Source organism: Trichomycterus rosablanca, chromosome 17 (assembly GCF_030014385.1).
Source record: "Trichomycterus rosablanca isolate fTriRos1 chromosome 17, fTriRos1.hap1, whole genome shotgun sequence".
NCBI lineage: Eukaryota > Metazoa > Chordata > Actinopteri > Siluriformes > Trichomycteridae > Trichomycterus > Trichomycterus rosablanca.
This window is the reverse complement of record NC_086004.1, coordinates 24,585,995-24,602,777: the sequence shown is the minus strand read 5'-3', so window position 1 is coordinate 24,602,777 and position 16,783 is coordinate 24,585,995. Positions and strand designations below refer to the sequence as shown.

Below are 16,783 nucleotides of genomic sequence, written 5' to 3'. Positions count from 1 at the left end.
GTGCAATCGCTTTGCAGGCTTTTTGGCTTGATTTAAAAGGATAAAAAGCAGTATTACTAAATTTAGCTGCATCTAGTTTCCTCTATATTTGCTCCATGAAAATAAATAGTGGAGTTTGTTGTGTGCTCAGCACTTTAAAGCAAACGCTAACTTCAGAGTTTCTCTTTGCAAAACCACTGCAGTTACTCTTGTTGCTGCTGCACTAAAGTGTTTCATTGCAACTCCTAGCAGCCAGGAACTACAATTAAAATGTGATATAAAGTGTACGTTTTACTAATAATGACCAGTAAGGACACTGCAGATGGGCTCTATAACTGACTACACCAGCATAAGCTTGTTTTTAATGGGGGCCCGACTGCGTAAATGCTCGACTATTCGACCGTACAGATCCATACTAAGGTTCAGCTGTGGATTTCCAAAGTCATTATCTTCCAACTCCTAATCCCTTTACACAGACCCCCATTACCACTGCGCCTGATCACAAACAGTCCCAATCACACTCTGCGTCAACTTCTATTTGCATACCACCCTACTTATGCTATAAAAGGAAAGAAAACACACACACACACACACACGCCAAAGTTACCAAGAAACACACAGGATTACATTTTGAAATGCAGCTAGCAAAAACACATCTATAGGAAAGTCAGAAGTGATAAATTATGCCATCAGTTAGCGCAAGATGGTGAAGCCCTGTATGAGGAGCTGTGCAGCACTTCAAAAATCATCCGGTGCACCCGAGCTGCCGTCCTGTTGCATACTTTATTATAGCCGCCTAAAATATGAATGATTGCAAATGACCTTTAGAAAAAAAGCTAAACACATTGCAGTCTGTCAGTATGGATTTAGTGAATTCTGGGAGTGGAGTGGAGCTCGTTTCTTCAGTAGCACGCTGCTAAAAAGGGCATTGGGATAGAAACTGCTAATTAATTGCCAGGCTTCCATGAAGTGGATGTGTTTCAGAAGTGGAGAGAAGAGGAAATGGAGGGAGCTATGAGAGCCTTTTTTCTTATTCTGGCAATGCGATTGCCCCACTGTCTCATGGGTAACAGTTTTAATTGGAGACCTAACAAGTACCTGCACTCTTGTTTATGGATTAAAGGTGATGGGTGAGTGCAAAGAACACAATACTATACTATATACTGATCAGCCATAACATTAAAATCACCTCCTTGTTTCTACTCACTGTCCATTTTATTAGCTCCACTTACCATATAAAAGCACTTTGTAGTTCTACAATTACTGACTGTACATACCTTTAGCCTGCTTTCACCCTGTTCTTCAATGGTCAGGACCCCCACATGACCACCACAGAGCAGGTATTATTTGGGTGGTGGATCATTCTTAGCACTGCAGTGACACTGACATGGTGGTGGTGTGTTAGTGTGTGTTGTGCTGGTACCACCAAAGTCCACCAACCAAATACATCCAGCCAACAGCGCCCAGTGGGCAGAATCCTGTGACCACTGATGAAGTTCTACAAGATGACCAACTCAAACAGCAGCAATAGATGAGTGATCGTCTCTGACTTTAAATCTACAATACAATACAAGATGGACCAACTAGGTAGGAGTGTCTAATAGTGGACAGTGAGTGGACATGAAAACTCCAGCAGCACTGCTGTGTCTTATCCACTCATACCAGCACAACACACACTAACACACCACCACCATGTCAGTGTCACTGCAGTGCTGAGAATGATCCACCACCCAAATAATACCTGCTCTGTGGTGGTCATGTGGGGGTCCTGACCATTGAAGAACAGGGTGAAAGCAGGCTAAAAAGGTATGTAGAGAAACAGATGGACTGCAGTCAACAACTGTAGAACTTCAAAGTGCTTCTATATGGTAAGTGGAGCTGATAAAATGGACAGTGAGTGTAGAAACAATGAGGTGGTTTTAATGTTATGGCTGGTCAGTGTTTGTTCACAATGCCCACCAAATGCCCATCAATTCAACTGCACAAGCAAATAAACATTCCTCATTATGGATCTCAGTACATCAGGGCCTCTATGTGCAACGGTTATAGGGGAACAAACCTCTCGCCGCCCTTACAGGAGGCCCGTCGCTATCAAGATGTCCACACAGAACACTGAGCTGGGGCTCTTGGGGCGCTGTGAAATTTGAGGCAAGCAAAGACTCCTTTAAAATTCAACACCACCACCAGATTCTATTCAATTTATCACCACGACCATAGCAAATCAATCAGCCCATGTTCTCAGGTAGCCTCGGCACAATGGCGTGAGCCGGTATGCGCCTGATAGAGCATGACATCTCTCGGTGCTTCGTTCCAATCACTAATGCAGGGATTCTGATTACTTGCGCAAACAACGTGGCGAAGGGAAGATAGGGGGTAAGTACAATCATGGACGACGCGCTGCGTGGCGTCTTTCTCTCAGCATGACGCTCGGATGCTGTCTTCAGTGCTAAAAATGCTTCTACCCAGTCTCTTTTCAGAGCCCAATCTGGCTCATAATAAGCTAAGGTTATTGTAGCCCTTTGCTGGATGAGACAGTACAGAAGGGACAATAAAAGGGGAAGCAATTTGATTATCACACCTCAATCAATTGCAATTAGACGAGGTCAGCAGCAACACTCGGCCAGCAATCTAAAGAAACAACGCGCTCTATCATTCAGTGGGACCCGCGCTAACTCACACTCACGCTTTATCATGCACGTAGATCTCTGCAGCAGTGCGACAGGCAGGGAGAGAACTGAACCGTGTGAAGGCCATTGATGAAGACGTTCCAGGATTAGACTCCGCTGCCGGCGAGTCCTAGCGTCAATTAATCACCAATTAATACACGCGCTTCTGATACACTTCGGCTTTAATTAATACGCAGCTCCCAATTCGGGGAGATTAATTCCTCAATTTCAGAGCACCCCCCTCACGCCACGGGCAGAAACAAGAAGACACGTGTCTCCAGTGATTGAGTGGACAATGAGGATTAAGAGCAATTCAGGTTTAATCCAATTATACAATTATGGTGCGGTGTGGGAGACAAGAGAGGAAGTAAATCCAAAACAAATAAACATTAAAGGGATTTCTCAGCCTCAGTCTTTTTAATCTTAGTGTAGCTCTGGGACAAAAGACTGGTCCAAAACTGAGTGAGTACTAAGTACTGGGGCAGATACTGACCTCTCTGATTTCAAAATCATACGTCTTCATACATTCAACTACATCTACATGCATTTTGGATAGTAAAAAAAATAATCAGTTATGGCATTACTAAATACACCATATGGGCAAAAGTATTGGGACACCCATTCTAATTATTGAATTAATATGTTTCAGCCACAACAACTGCTAACCTGTCAAAAATCAGTTCTATAAAGGGAATGATATGCTTTCAACTTTGCAGCAACAGTTAAGGGAAGGTCATTCCATGTTCTAGTATAATGAGCCTATAAAGACATGAAGAAAAGCTCATTTTGCACAGAACCCTGACCTCAGTCCCACTGAACAGCTCTGGAATTAACAGGAACATCACTTGAGGCTTTCTTGACCAGCATTAGTGCCCAGCCATACAATACAACTCATTTGACTAAATATGCACAAATTCCCACAGACATACTTCAAAGTCTTATTAAAAGTCTTTTCTAAAAAGGCTGTTGTTATAGCTAAAAAGACACCTAGTCATTACTCTGTTTGTTTTTGCAATGGGTGTAAGGTGTCCAAACACTTTTGGCCATATAGTGTATAATTGCGCCAAGTCTACTGGCCAACGACCTGCACCCCCAAAAAATGGTACTCCTACTACTACAATCATACTCAAAACGTATACACAGTACATATACACCGATTAGGCATAATATTATGACCACCTTCCTAATATTGTGTTGGTCCCCCTTTTGCTGCCAAAACAGCCCTGCAACTGTGATGCACTGTGTATTCTGACACCTTTCTATCAGAACCAGCATTAACTTCTTCAGCGATTTGAGCTACAGTAGCTCATCTGTTGGATCGGACCACACGGGCCAGCCTTCGCTTCTCACGTGCATCAATGAGCCTTGGACCATGACCCTGTCGCCGGTTTACCACTGTTCCTTCCTTGGACCACTTTACATAGGAACTGACCACTGCAGACCGGAAACACCCCACAAGAGCTGCAGTTTTGGAGATGCTCTGACCCAGTCGTCTAGCCATCACAATTTGGCACTTGTCAAACTCACTCAAATCCTTGTGCTCGCCCATTTTTCCTGCTTCTAACACATCAACTTAGAGGATAAAATGTTCACTTGCTGGATAATATGTCTCACCCACTAACAGGTGCCGTGATGAAGAGATAATCAGTGTTATTCACTCCACCTGTCAGTGGTCATAATGTTATGACTGGTTGGTGTATACATATATTTTGTAATCTAACCACAAACATAGCTTTTGGGGTGTTCGGGTGCAGCAATCTAGTAAAGTCTCAAGTTTGAATCTTTAAATCTGGTCCAGACAGGCACAGTTGAGGGTGTCTGATGGAGCAAAGGTCAGATCAGATCATACAGCTTCCTAATTCCTAATAATAAAATACGTGTTTCCTTTTTTAGTGGATTTGGATTGAACCTCTGTGTTTTTGAGCTTTTCTCAGTACAAAAAAAAACATGTCGAAATTCTAGCTCCGTGTAATCTGGTGTGATGTGATGGATGAAGATTGTAAATGATGCATGATCTCTTAAATTCTTCAGTTTGTTTATGCTACATGTCTGTGCGCCGTTCTGGCGTTAGTGTATGAATGCTTTCGGGTGCAGCCTAATTGAAGCGGACGGTGTGTAGGACCAAAGCGAAAGGGCTGGAGTTGGAGTAAACAAGTGCGAAAGAGCGAGAAAGTCAGTAAAAGTGTTGCTTATTTATGTGAAGCAGAACTCGGTGTCTGGTCTTTTTTTTCTGTGTCTCTGACTGAAATACTAGATAATAAACATGAGAAGTAAACAAGAACGGGATAAACTCATGTTGCTTTTTTATGGCTCTGGTTTGGTTTTACTGTTAGACATTATATACTTTTCTTAGCTTTTCCAATTGGTTAAATAAGTGCAGGCAAAAATTGAAATGAAATACTATGATTGGTCAGTATTTTCAATATTTTTACCTCACAGTTTGGCAGTTGACAATAAAATGATGCTCCACATCATTAGAACATTAACTTAAATGCTGTCAAATTCCACCCACTAAATGCTCTCTGATGGCTAACATATGCTGTCCCCAGACACAAAAGCAAGCCAACTTTATCTTTACAAGCTGCATCTCATGTGTTGACATTGTGCAGACTGACGTGCCTGAACATGCCCCATACATATACAGATTGTTGAGATTGGCTGGTGTCACCATATGACTGACAAGAAATATAGGATGTTTGAATTGTGCAAGTATCGAATAATATAAAAGTGATAAAATATAAAAAATGATGCACTGAAATTCTGTCTTCCTTTTGAGTGGCTGTAGCCAATACCGGCCTGCTGGCCTCTCCAAATAATTCATTCCAGCCATGAGGAGAATACAATTGCCACAAGCAGTGAATAAGCCCACACACACACACACACACACACAGACACACAACACAAACACAACACACACATACACTACAGTGCCCCCTACTTGCAGCTAAATGCAGCCATAAGCCTCCACTTTAAAACAGTGCAATAATGTAGTGTAATGTATTATGGATCACAAAGTACGCTATATGATGGGTATACTGCTCTCTCATTGCCTCATAACAACACAGTAACCTCTATTTCAAAGACCTGGCTCCTGCTACATGGCTCTTACAATAGGTTTAAAGGCATGTAAGTAGACTCCTTTCATTCAAATGTACTAGTACCCACTCCAGGATGCAGAATAGCTTTCTTTTGTTTACCTGAACAACACATATTATTATTAAGGACCGCGTCTAGGAGACAATATGGGCATAATAAATGTTGTTCAAAAGCCACTTAAGGTCAGGATTTAGTTATTAGAAATGGAGTGTGAATTAAAATTAGAAATGGTTGCAGCGATCTTCAAACACAATGAGAAGTACATTCACATTTTCTGCATTTAGCAGACGATTCTATTCAAAACGACTTAGTATATATTGTCTAAGCAATTGAGGGTAAAGAGTTTTGCTCACAGTGGCAAACTGGCAGTGGTGGGGCTTGATCCAGAGACCTTTCGATTACTAGTCCAGTACCTTACCTGATAGGCTACAACTGCCCCATTAATAGGACATCTAATAGTAAGGACACTAGTGGTTGTAGTAGGGTAGTGCTTTATCCTATTCAGGGTCGCAGTGGGTCCGATTCACTGGGTGGAAGGCAGGAAACACCCTGGACAGACCGCCAATTCACCACAGTGCAAACATGCTCACACACACACTCATACCTTTAGTATGTTCACTCAACCTGACTGCATGTCTTTGGACTATGGGAGGAAATCCACGCAAACATGAGGAGAACATGCAAACTCCACACAAAAAGGACACAGACCACTCCACCTGGGATCTTCTTGCTGTGAGGCGACAGCACTACCCATTGAGCCACTGTGCCGCCCTATAACCTATGGTCTGCAACTGTATAGTTTCATTGTGAGGAGCAGAAATAGTGCTTTAAAAATAATAGACAGTCTAATCTGGTACTTTAGTCATTAATGTTTTCATCTAGTCATGGTGCAGATTATTTCATCTTGTAATTAAGTATGAAATTGGAAAAAGCAATTAAAAAGCAACACTTTTAGATTAAGAAACTAAGACTTCTTTATTGTCCATGTCTAAGCTGGTCGATCATTATGAGTTAAATAGGCATTTTATTACACACCAATTAGCCAAACATTAAAACCACCCACCAATATGCTGTCAAAGCATCTCTGATCCATCTCTAATACACAGACTCTCTATCACATAAAATATCTGAAGGAGTTCTGTGGTGCAAGAATATTCACAGCCTGTCCTTCAACTTTTGTCTGTGGATCAAGGTGGATCGTCTTACAGTGCATCCCCGCAGCATCTTTTCTGCGAGTAAACAATGCACATGTACCAGGTTGTCTCTGAGAATACTGGATTTTCTGTTCAACTGTGTGACTGTTCAACCTGGTGTCCATTTCCGATCCCTGTGTGCTCATTGTAGGTGCTGGGAACGGTGGACAGGAGTTAGAATGGGCACTTTTTGGCACAGTTTGAACCCAAACACCATAGCTTTCATGTCACCTGGCATCAATGAGGCTCGGTTGTCTTACAACCTTTTGGTTGTTTGTGGCTTGGTGGGTACTCAACACTCCTTCCTGTGAGCACCCCATGTGGAGATACTACTACCAACTTGTCTGGCCAAAAACTAGTCACACAGGTCATTATGCCTGGTCATATCTGCTGCATTCAAGGGTACTACGAGTATCCACCATCAGCCCAACATTTAATATATGTCTGATGGTTAGACGCACAACTGTTATGAAATAAGCAGTGCCATTTACATTTGGGAAAGGGTTGGTAATTGGTCCTAATGTTTGGCTCATCAGTGTAATTATGTAAAAGCTAGGATGGCTACTGGCAAGTAATCAAGAATACAACACAAGCTTCTGTTCCCAATACGTAAACAATATATTGTAAATGTATTGTTTAGATAGTTTTACACACTCAGAATTGTTTATGAGACATAATTTAATTTGACAGAGCAAAAATGTTCTGCACTCATGTTTAATTCATTCTTAAAATTCTGTTGAACTAATTTCAGCCTATCTTCAACTATTCTCATGCACCATTACATGACTACTGTCAAAAAAAGAAACATATGGGCCTCTTTAATTGGCTGATTTTTCTTGCCAGTGCATTCGCTCTGTTCTTAAATCGTAATGAAATACAAGTAGACGCTCTTAGACGAAGGCAGACATCACTAGCACACTCCACTATCTCGGATAGAAGATTCCTTCTGTTCTATTGATTAATTGGACTATTATATTTGATTTATGGCTTTCCACAGTCCATTTAATCCAGGTCCTACACACGCACGCACACACATGAACGCACAAGTGCACACGCACACCGTTTAAACATTTCGGTTCTTCCAGCTCGAATGATGCAGCCTAGGTGTAAAAGTGGTTAACATGACCCAGCATGCTTAGAGATAGATGGAAAAATACAATGCTCTATATCTTCTACGAATGTGTGAATATGGATGAAACACGGACATTTCGACCACCCCGAAGATTAACAGTTCAACCTGGCAAGACACATCCGTCCTACCGCCACTGAACATAGAAAGATTATTCATTTTTAATCAGGCCCGAGCACGTAACTTCTCCCATTGTGCGATAAGTTGCTTTCCATGTTCCATTACGAAAGTTCTAAAGGCGCACGCTTCCAGCGCTTCCCCGGCAAGGACTAAATGGAGAGACTTAAGTGGTTTGGCTTATAAAATCATAATGGGCTTGTCTGGTTTGATAAACTGAGAACGTCACTGGAATACAAGAATGAGGGTGAGAGAGAGAGAGAGAGAGAGAGAGAGAGAGAGAGAGAGAGAGAGTTAGACATAAGCAAAGGGGTTTGGCTCAGGGTGCACAATAAAAAAGAAAGATGGCGAGACAGAAGACGTAGAGTAAAAATGAACAACCGGGGCCTTTAAAAGTAGGTAGGGATTTGGGAGGTCAAACAAAGAACAAGTGAAGAACAAGCTAAAATACGTACAAAGAAGAAGGTACGATAAAAATCCTGATTCCTGAAAAGTTGGGACATTTCTAAAATGCAATAAAAAGAAGAATCTGTTGTTTGTTTCCAATTGTTCCAATTTCCAATGATTAACTTATTGTACAGTATTTTGTACATATAAACACATGTAGAATTTGATTTGATGCCTGCAACACAATGTTTTACCCCGAGTTCCATTATCTTTCCTAATAATTAGACTTTTTAATAGTTTGGAAACTGAAAACACTAACTGTTGCAGTTTTGCAAATAAAATCTTTCTCCATTCTTGCTCGATTCGAGACTTCAGCTGCTTAACAGTCCGTGCTCCATACATGACACTCCATGACACTCTATACATTTTAATAGAAGACAGATCTGGACTGCAGGCAGGCAATTCGAGCACACGCACTGTGTCTACGAAGCCACAGTAGCAGCATGAAATTGCTGATATAACTATAGACTTACTGGGAAAAGACGTCACCTTAATGGCAGCAAGTCTTTCTCAAATCCTAATAAACACCCTTAAACTACGGACACCTGAAACTGTGAGGAAGTAAGAAGCATAATAGGAGACTCACCCTGTTCAAGGGGCTGAGGCTTAAGACCCGTGGCTTTCATCTTGAGTGCCTCCTTGGCAGACATGTCACAGCACGACCCCTTATTGGTGTCCTGATCGCTGTCGGCTTGGTCGCTGTCTCCGTGCCCGCTGTCCCTCAGACTCACCCGCTCCGGGTCCTTAAACGTCGAACTGCTACAGAACCAGGAAAGAGAACATCAGCGGGAAGTGAATAAACAATTCAGCAGTTGGAAACAGTTTTGTTTCCTAGAAGGAGTCTAATTTGAACCCAGCAATCAAGGTAAAGGGGGTCTGGGCATATGTGACGGCTGAACGAGCCGTTTAATGGGACTTACCTTTGAACAAACTGCTGCCTGCTCCCCATGTAATTGGGCTCGGCGGAGAAGTTGTCGGTCTGTGAAGGAGAAGGGAGAGAAATTTAGGTGTTGAATGACACTGAACTACATGCTGGTGTGTAAGGAGATTGATTAATTATTTAAAAATACAGAGGAGCGCAAGAGGTGTGGTAAGGGGGTCTTTGAACCCCTAATTTGTGCATTTTAATTATTTAAGTAATATACCAATTTTATGTTTAAAAGATTGTGTCACACTTGCAGTGAAAGTAAGTACAAAATCATTGAATCTGAATTCTTTTAGACAATTTTAGTGGGATTTCTGAAAATCTGCTGTTATTTAACTTTGTTGGTGATTATATAAATATGATCTGTTACACATTAAACTGCTATGTAAAACAATGGTCTTTTGCAAAGAATAAATAAAAAATAAAACAAATGACTAATAAAACATAAAAAAACATAATAATAGTAATAATAATAATAATAACATAAAAATTATTTAAAAGAAATCACAAATTAAAAACAACACCTATGCTGGGGAATAATAATAATAAAAAATAATAGCATACAAATAATTGCAAAGAAATAAATTAAAAAAACTACACATGCTGGGGAATAATAATAATAATAATAATAATAATAACAAGTTTGTTCCAGCAGCATCTAAATAATAATAATAATAATAATAATAATAAATAAAAAAGAATAAATAAAATAATAATGAAACAGGAACAAACTTTTGAGTTGGTACATCTGTCTATAGTCAAGCAAGCATTACATTGCCATGCCGCTCAGGTGGCGCAGTGGTAAAAACACGCGCTGCAACCAGAGCTGGATTTCGAAAGTGCGTTGTTTCGAATCCAGCTCTGCCTTCAGCCGGTCGAAGGCTGGGTGGCTATATGAACAACGATTGGCCTGTTGTTCAGGTGGGGGGTGGGATTGGAGACCGGAGGGGGTGGGTCTCTCTCTGTCAGAATGCGATTACGATCTCTGCCAGCTGATTAAAAGGCGCCTACACAAGAGATGAGGGAGGGTGCCCTTAGGGTGTGTCTCTCCGCATGCAACGCTAGGTGGTGCCAAACTCATCAATGTGTGGGTTGCAAAAATACATCCGGCTGCTGTCAGTGTTTCGGAGGGGATGTTGGTTAGCTTCGATCTCCTCTGTCAGGGCAGGGTTCGGCATAGACAGAGAGGAAAAAAAAAAAAAAAAAAAAAAAAAACATTACATTGCCATGAGTTTGGAGGCTTCTCTCTGAAAAAAGTCCCTGTTCTTGCTTTTATTTGTGATCAACAACAAATCATAGATCATTTTTAATGAGCATGGGTTTCGTTTTTGCACAGCAACCCCATAGCGATGTAAGGTTTCATTCACGCTTCAGGAGCATAACAACACATTTGTTGTATGTGTTTTAATTATTCACAGAAATCACACTTGACTGTTACTTTATTTATGTGTGTAGATTAAAAAGATCGGCTAATATGCAGCTGCATTGTGGTACATTTTCTGTTTTATAGCACAAAACACTGTCCAGACTTTTTAACTTTCAGTACCTCTGTGGCAACAAAGAACAAGAAGCAGAGTAAGTTCATTATCCAATAAACTTCAGCAATCATCCATCCAGCCAAAGTTCTTTCTCTCGTTCTCTGTCCTTGCTCATCTTGTCAACATTTGACGACTCAGAAAAAGCCGATAACACTTTCTCCTATGGGTCTCATTTACTCAACTCTCTGCGTTACGTCAATGTTGCCACAACGTGTTTGCTCTGCAGCCCCGAGTCAATATGGAGTGGAAGAGGGGAAGAAGGCGACCTGAGCCGTGGTCCAGACAATATTGACATTGCTAAATACAAGCCTGAAGGAAGACTAATGCACTGGGTCCTCGTCTCAATCTCCCATTGTTATTTCACCTGCCCCTTAGAATACCATCCAACTACATCATTTCTGACCTGGGATGTACTATGTGTGTATTAGTGCTGGTATATATGATAGTATACACTATATGACCAAAAGTATTTGGACACCTGACCATAAACTTTTTAGACTTCCCACTTTAAAAACAAATAATATAACTTCTATGCGATCTTTTCGGCCACTTTTGTGAGAGAGCTTCTCACAAGACTTTGAAGTATGTCTGTGGGAATTTGTGCCTGTTTAGTCAAAAGAGGATTTGTATGGCTGGGCACTGATGTTGGTCAAGAAAGCCTCTATTAACGTTCCATGTCATCCCAAAGCTAGTCAGTGGGGCTGAGATCAGAACTCTAAACTGTTTCTTTATATAACTGATTTCACATGTTAGCAACCTCTCAACTGAGGCTTTTAACTAATTAACCATATAGTGTGAGTTGGCTGTTGACAGAAATGTGTCCAGAAATTTGATAATACTGTTTAAACTGTAACGAATCAATCAATTCAAAAACTTCATTGGCTTCCCGTTGCTCAACGCATTCAATTCAAAATTCTTCTATTCACTCACAAAGCTCTCCATAATCAGGCCCCATCCTACCTCACCGACCTGCTCCATCAGCACATTCCCTCCCGTAGCCTTCGCTCTTCTGAGGCTAACCTACTGTCCATACCCTCTAGGACCAAGCACCGGACCTGGGGTGACAGGGCCTTTTCCATAGCTGCTCCATCTTTATGGAATGCTCTCCCCAAACACCTACGAGATTGTCCTGACCTGTCCAAATTCAAGTCACTTCTCAAAACTCATCTATTCAGAGTGGCATTTAACTTGTAACAACACAAAATAAATGCTTTTATTTTTGCTATTCTTTTTAATAGTTTTTATACTTAGATCACGACAGAAATGTGAAGTCCTAGATCCTAAAACTTGTAAAGTTTTCAGTTTCCTGATTGCATGTAAATCTGTCCTGTTTCTGTCTAATTTTAAGAAATTGTTCTATATTTGTTGTTCTCTCTCATAATTTAGCTAATTTTTAATGAACTGTCTTATGCTGCTCTCTTTGTTTTTATCTTAATTATTCTTGATGTTGATGTACTATTTTGATTTTGTACTATGATTTGTATGGTGTATGTACGTATTTGTTTTGATTATTTGTCTTATGTAAAGCGTCTTTGAGTATCTTGAAAAGCGCTATATAAATAAAATGTATTATTATTTAATTGAGCTGTGACGTAAAGTGACACATTACATCGCTGATTAACTTAAAATAAAATAACCTGTTTTTATTTAAAAAAGAGAAGAAGCAAGGCAGAGAAGAGAGATTTTATTCAAATATTCACTATAGCAAGTACTACGACACTACGTGATGTATACCATGATATAAAATCACATACGTGTGTGTGTGTGTATGTGTGGCTGATCTATTTTGGTGCATTCTCAGTATTCCTTCAAAAGGAATCTCTCAATGGAGACAAATGAATGCTAGACATATAGGGTGTGAGGGTATTGCTGTGTGTGTGTACACACGCTGCTTTGTGTGTTATGGTGGGTAGTAATCAGGTAGTGTGAGAAAATGCAGCAAACAAGAACAAGGGGAAACATAGAAGAATAAAGTAAAAGTGAATAAAAAGTGAAAAGAAAGAAAGAAATGACCAAAAGTAGGGCTGGGAGTATGACATGGAAATAAATACTCATTACACTTGACATAGCCTTGTACTTAGACGTCCCAGTATTTTAGCCAGACTATTATTAACAAAGTGGGTAAAAACAAAAAAAAGTATACAGCCATGCAGCCTCCATAGACAGACACCGGCAGTAAAATACTTAAAGAGCCACTGATTTTAGCTACACGGTGGCTCAGTGGGTAGCACTGTCGCCTCACAAGAAGGTCCTGGGTTCGATCCCCAGGCGGGGCGGTCCGGGTCCTTTCTGTGCGGAGTTTGCATGTTCTCCCAGTGTCTGCGTGGGTTTCCTCCGGGGGCTCCAGTTTCCTCCCACAGTCCAAAAACATGCAGCTAAGTTAATTAGAGACACTGAATTGCCCTATAAGTGAAGGGGTGTGTGTATGTGTGCCTTGCACCCATTGAAAAGCAGGGATAGGCTCCAGCAATCCCCCCCCCCCCCCCCCACCACCACCACCCTAATTGGATAAGCGGTTAAGACAGTGATTGAGATTGAGTGAGTAATTTTTGCTACAGGGGGCTAGCCATGACCCAGGATGACTTTATTTCATTCATTTCATTTTTATCAATCTATTTATTCTGGTCAGGGTCCTAACAGGCCTGATTTCACAGTGAAACACTGCACACAAGGTAGGAATACCCTGGACAGGGTGTCGATCTATCACAGTGTTTCAGGTTTCAGCTGTCTTTTCCTGAGACATAGCTAATCATGTTTATGTAGATGCCCAACCAGTTGATAGCCTAACCCAGATCTCAGCGACAGTGGGCTAACATAACAGGCAGTTGCACCACATGAGTGCCTTTATTAATTATTATAAATTTATTCAATACATTGTGTTTTTATACCACCATATTTTGAGTAAGATTTAGTTTGATCATAAAGCAGACAGGAAGCAGACCGATCCTTACAAAACACTTCCTGCCGTTGTACAAAGTAAAACCCAAATCCGTTCATGACTTCCTTCTCCCTTCTTCTCTTAAATCGGTGTTAATGATATGCCTCTGTGAAATCTGCCCCTTTCCCACGTGAAGCTAAGACCTGTTTCAAACGCACTTCAAAAGTAACATTTGAAAGGAGTCATAATGACGGTGACAGACAAAAAGAAAAAAAGAAAAAAAGGAAAGAAGAAAGGCAGCGGCTCAGCGGGACGCAGATCTCAGAGAAGGTCAAATAGGCCTCCCTCTACCGTACAGACTTCTCCACTTTTGCCGAGGATTTTTATTGTGCCTGCACAGGAAATATAAAATAAATGTAAGATAAATGCCATCTTTTAGCCAGATGAGAAAATATTTGGCATCAAATTACACAATATAGCCAGATGTATTTAGACACCTGATCATGACCTTGTCTTGGCTTCTCACATGACTTTGAAGGATGCCTGTGAGAATTTGTGCCCATTCAATCAAAAGACGATTTGTATAGCAGGGCACTCATGTTGGTCAGTTCATTCCAAGCTGTGCAGTGAGGCCAAGTGAGGTCTGGGTTTTGTGAAGGCCACTGGAGTTTTTTATAGAGCTTGCTTGGTGCACAAGAGAACAGTCATGCTGGAACAGGAAATGACCTTCACTAAACTGTAAGCTGGACGCATATAATTACCTTTATATGATTGATTCATTACACCTGTTGGCAAACACTGGCTGAAACACATGAATTCAGTCCCAATACTTTTGTCCACATAGTGTAATGCTATTCTTTTAAAATTGTGTTACATTTGGCAACTTTAGGACTACAGTACTTAAAGGAAATCGCCTCACAAAGTCGCCTCACAGCAGGAAGGTCCTGGGTTCGATTCCCTGGTGGAGCGGTCTGAGTCCTTTCTGTGTGGAGTTTGCATTCTGTGTGGGTTTCCCTCAGGAGCTCCGGTTTCCTCCCACAGTCCAAATAAGTGCAAGTGAGGTGAATTGGGATACAAAATTGTCCATGACTGTGTTTAATATCAAAGACTTAAGGGGCAGCCTGGTGGCTCAGTGGGTAGCACTGTCACCTCACAGCAAGAAGGTCCTGGGTTCGATTCCCTGGTGGAGCGGTCCGGGTCCTTTCTGTATGGAGTTTGCATGTTCTCCCTGTGTCTGTGTGGGTCTCCTCCAGGAGCTCCGGTTTCCTCCCACAGTCCAAAGAATGAATCTTGTGTAAGCTACCTGTCATGTCATGAATGTGACCAAAGTGTAAAACATGATGTTAAAATCCTAATAAATAAATTTTACAAGACAGTGACCAGGGAAGTGGATTGAACCCAGTTATCCAAGACACATTGCAGTTAAAGAGATTCAGTCGTGCCCCTGTGCCGCCTATTAATCCCAATTATGTTTCAGGGAGAAAAAAAACCCTGATTAATTACTTAATAATAGGAATGTATCGATCCTATTACGATACGAAAGAATATTGGAAATGACATTTTGATTAAAATCCAAAGATCCAGTGAAAAAAAAGTACAAAAAATCAGACCAGATAAAAGTCATATCCACAAAATTGTTTATGGCATCTAAAGAGTCACTTTTCGAGAAAACAATTTGTTCTGTAAAAGCAGAGATGCCTTTTAAAATGCGACAAGAAATGCTTTATTTTTCCGAGCTGATCCCAGCAGTAAAACTTGTGATGAAATGGAACATGGGTCTCAGGTCGGTGCAGAGGCAAATAGGGGTTAATTTATTTAGATAGCATTAACAGCTTGTTCCGGGCAGCCCCAGGAAGCACTACACGCTATCACATGGCTATGACCCAGCCTGCAGCACTTTAAAACAGACGATAAGAGCACTTTCCTGGAAAGTGTTTTACAATATCCTGCCTGCATCCAAACCATCCCCGGAGAGAAAACGCAAATAGAGAGAGACATCAAACCAGATGCAAGATGTAGTCTGTAGAATCACCACGACTGACCAAGAATCTAAATGATGAAGTGCTAATCGGTCCACTATTAGTCCATGTGTCAGAAGTGTGAGCTGGTTGGACATCCCATTCCAAAACTATGAGTATAATTATAAACAGCCTCCACTTATTTAGGTGTGTATGTCAGAAGGCCATTTAGTCAAGAGAGCACTGATGAGGTTGATATTCCAGTTCATCCCATGGGTGATTAGTAAAATTGAGATCAGGGCTCTCTGCAGGCCAGTGCAATTTCTAGTCAAACCATGGGTCTGTCTGAAAACCTAGTGAGCTGCCTCACTGTCACTGACAAACTCAAAATTGCAAATGAATTACACTTGCACGTAACTAGTAAATAGTTCCATTCGATTTTTTTGGGAGACAAATTGTGCTGCACTGAATGCTGGAATTGCCTTCGCAGGTGAGGAAGCCCACAGAGCTCCCTTGTTAAGATATTGCTCAGATTAAGGCATCTCCATATGCAGCATTTTAAGGCATCTAAGAAGGAAAATGCAGTCTATGTAAAGAGCTCACTAGGTTTCAGACAGACCCTATGTCTTTACGGACCCTGCTTTATGCTGGAGGTGTAATGGCCCACACCATATTCTAAAATTAATTGGTTTGTTTAATTTGTTGAGTGGGTTTTGCGCAGCATCATGTTTCCTGAGGTTCTATCTTTCTGATCACAGCTCATAAGGAGTACTGGATGGAAACTCTTGTCTCTGGATGTGAGTAATGTTCCTGCCTTGAAACCCAATGTTGCTTTATCCACTTACCAGGGTGACCTG

General features: G+C 41.1%; 1 protein-coding gene across 1 annotated transcript in view; it reads right to left on the bottom strand.

The window, feature by feature from the left end:
* pcdh17 (protocadherin 17) overlaps positions 1-16,783 on the bottom strand; it is a 97,773-nt gene that overhangs the window by 39,714 nt on the left and 41,276 nt on the right. The window contains exons 2-3 of the mRNA XM_063012988.1: positions 9,548-9,606; positions 9,214-9,386 (exon numbers count right to left, since the gene is read on the bottom strand). Coding sequence (XP_062869058.1) covers positions 9,214-9,386; positions 9,548-9,606 — 232 coding nt within the window. The remainder of the gene's footprint in view (positions 1-9,213; positions 9,387-9,547; positions 9,607-16,783) is intronic.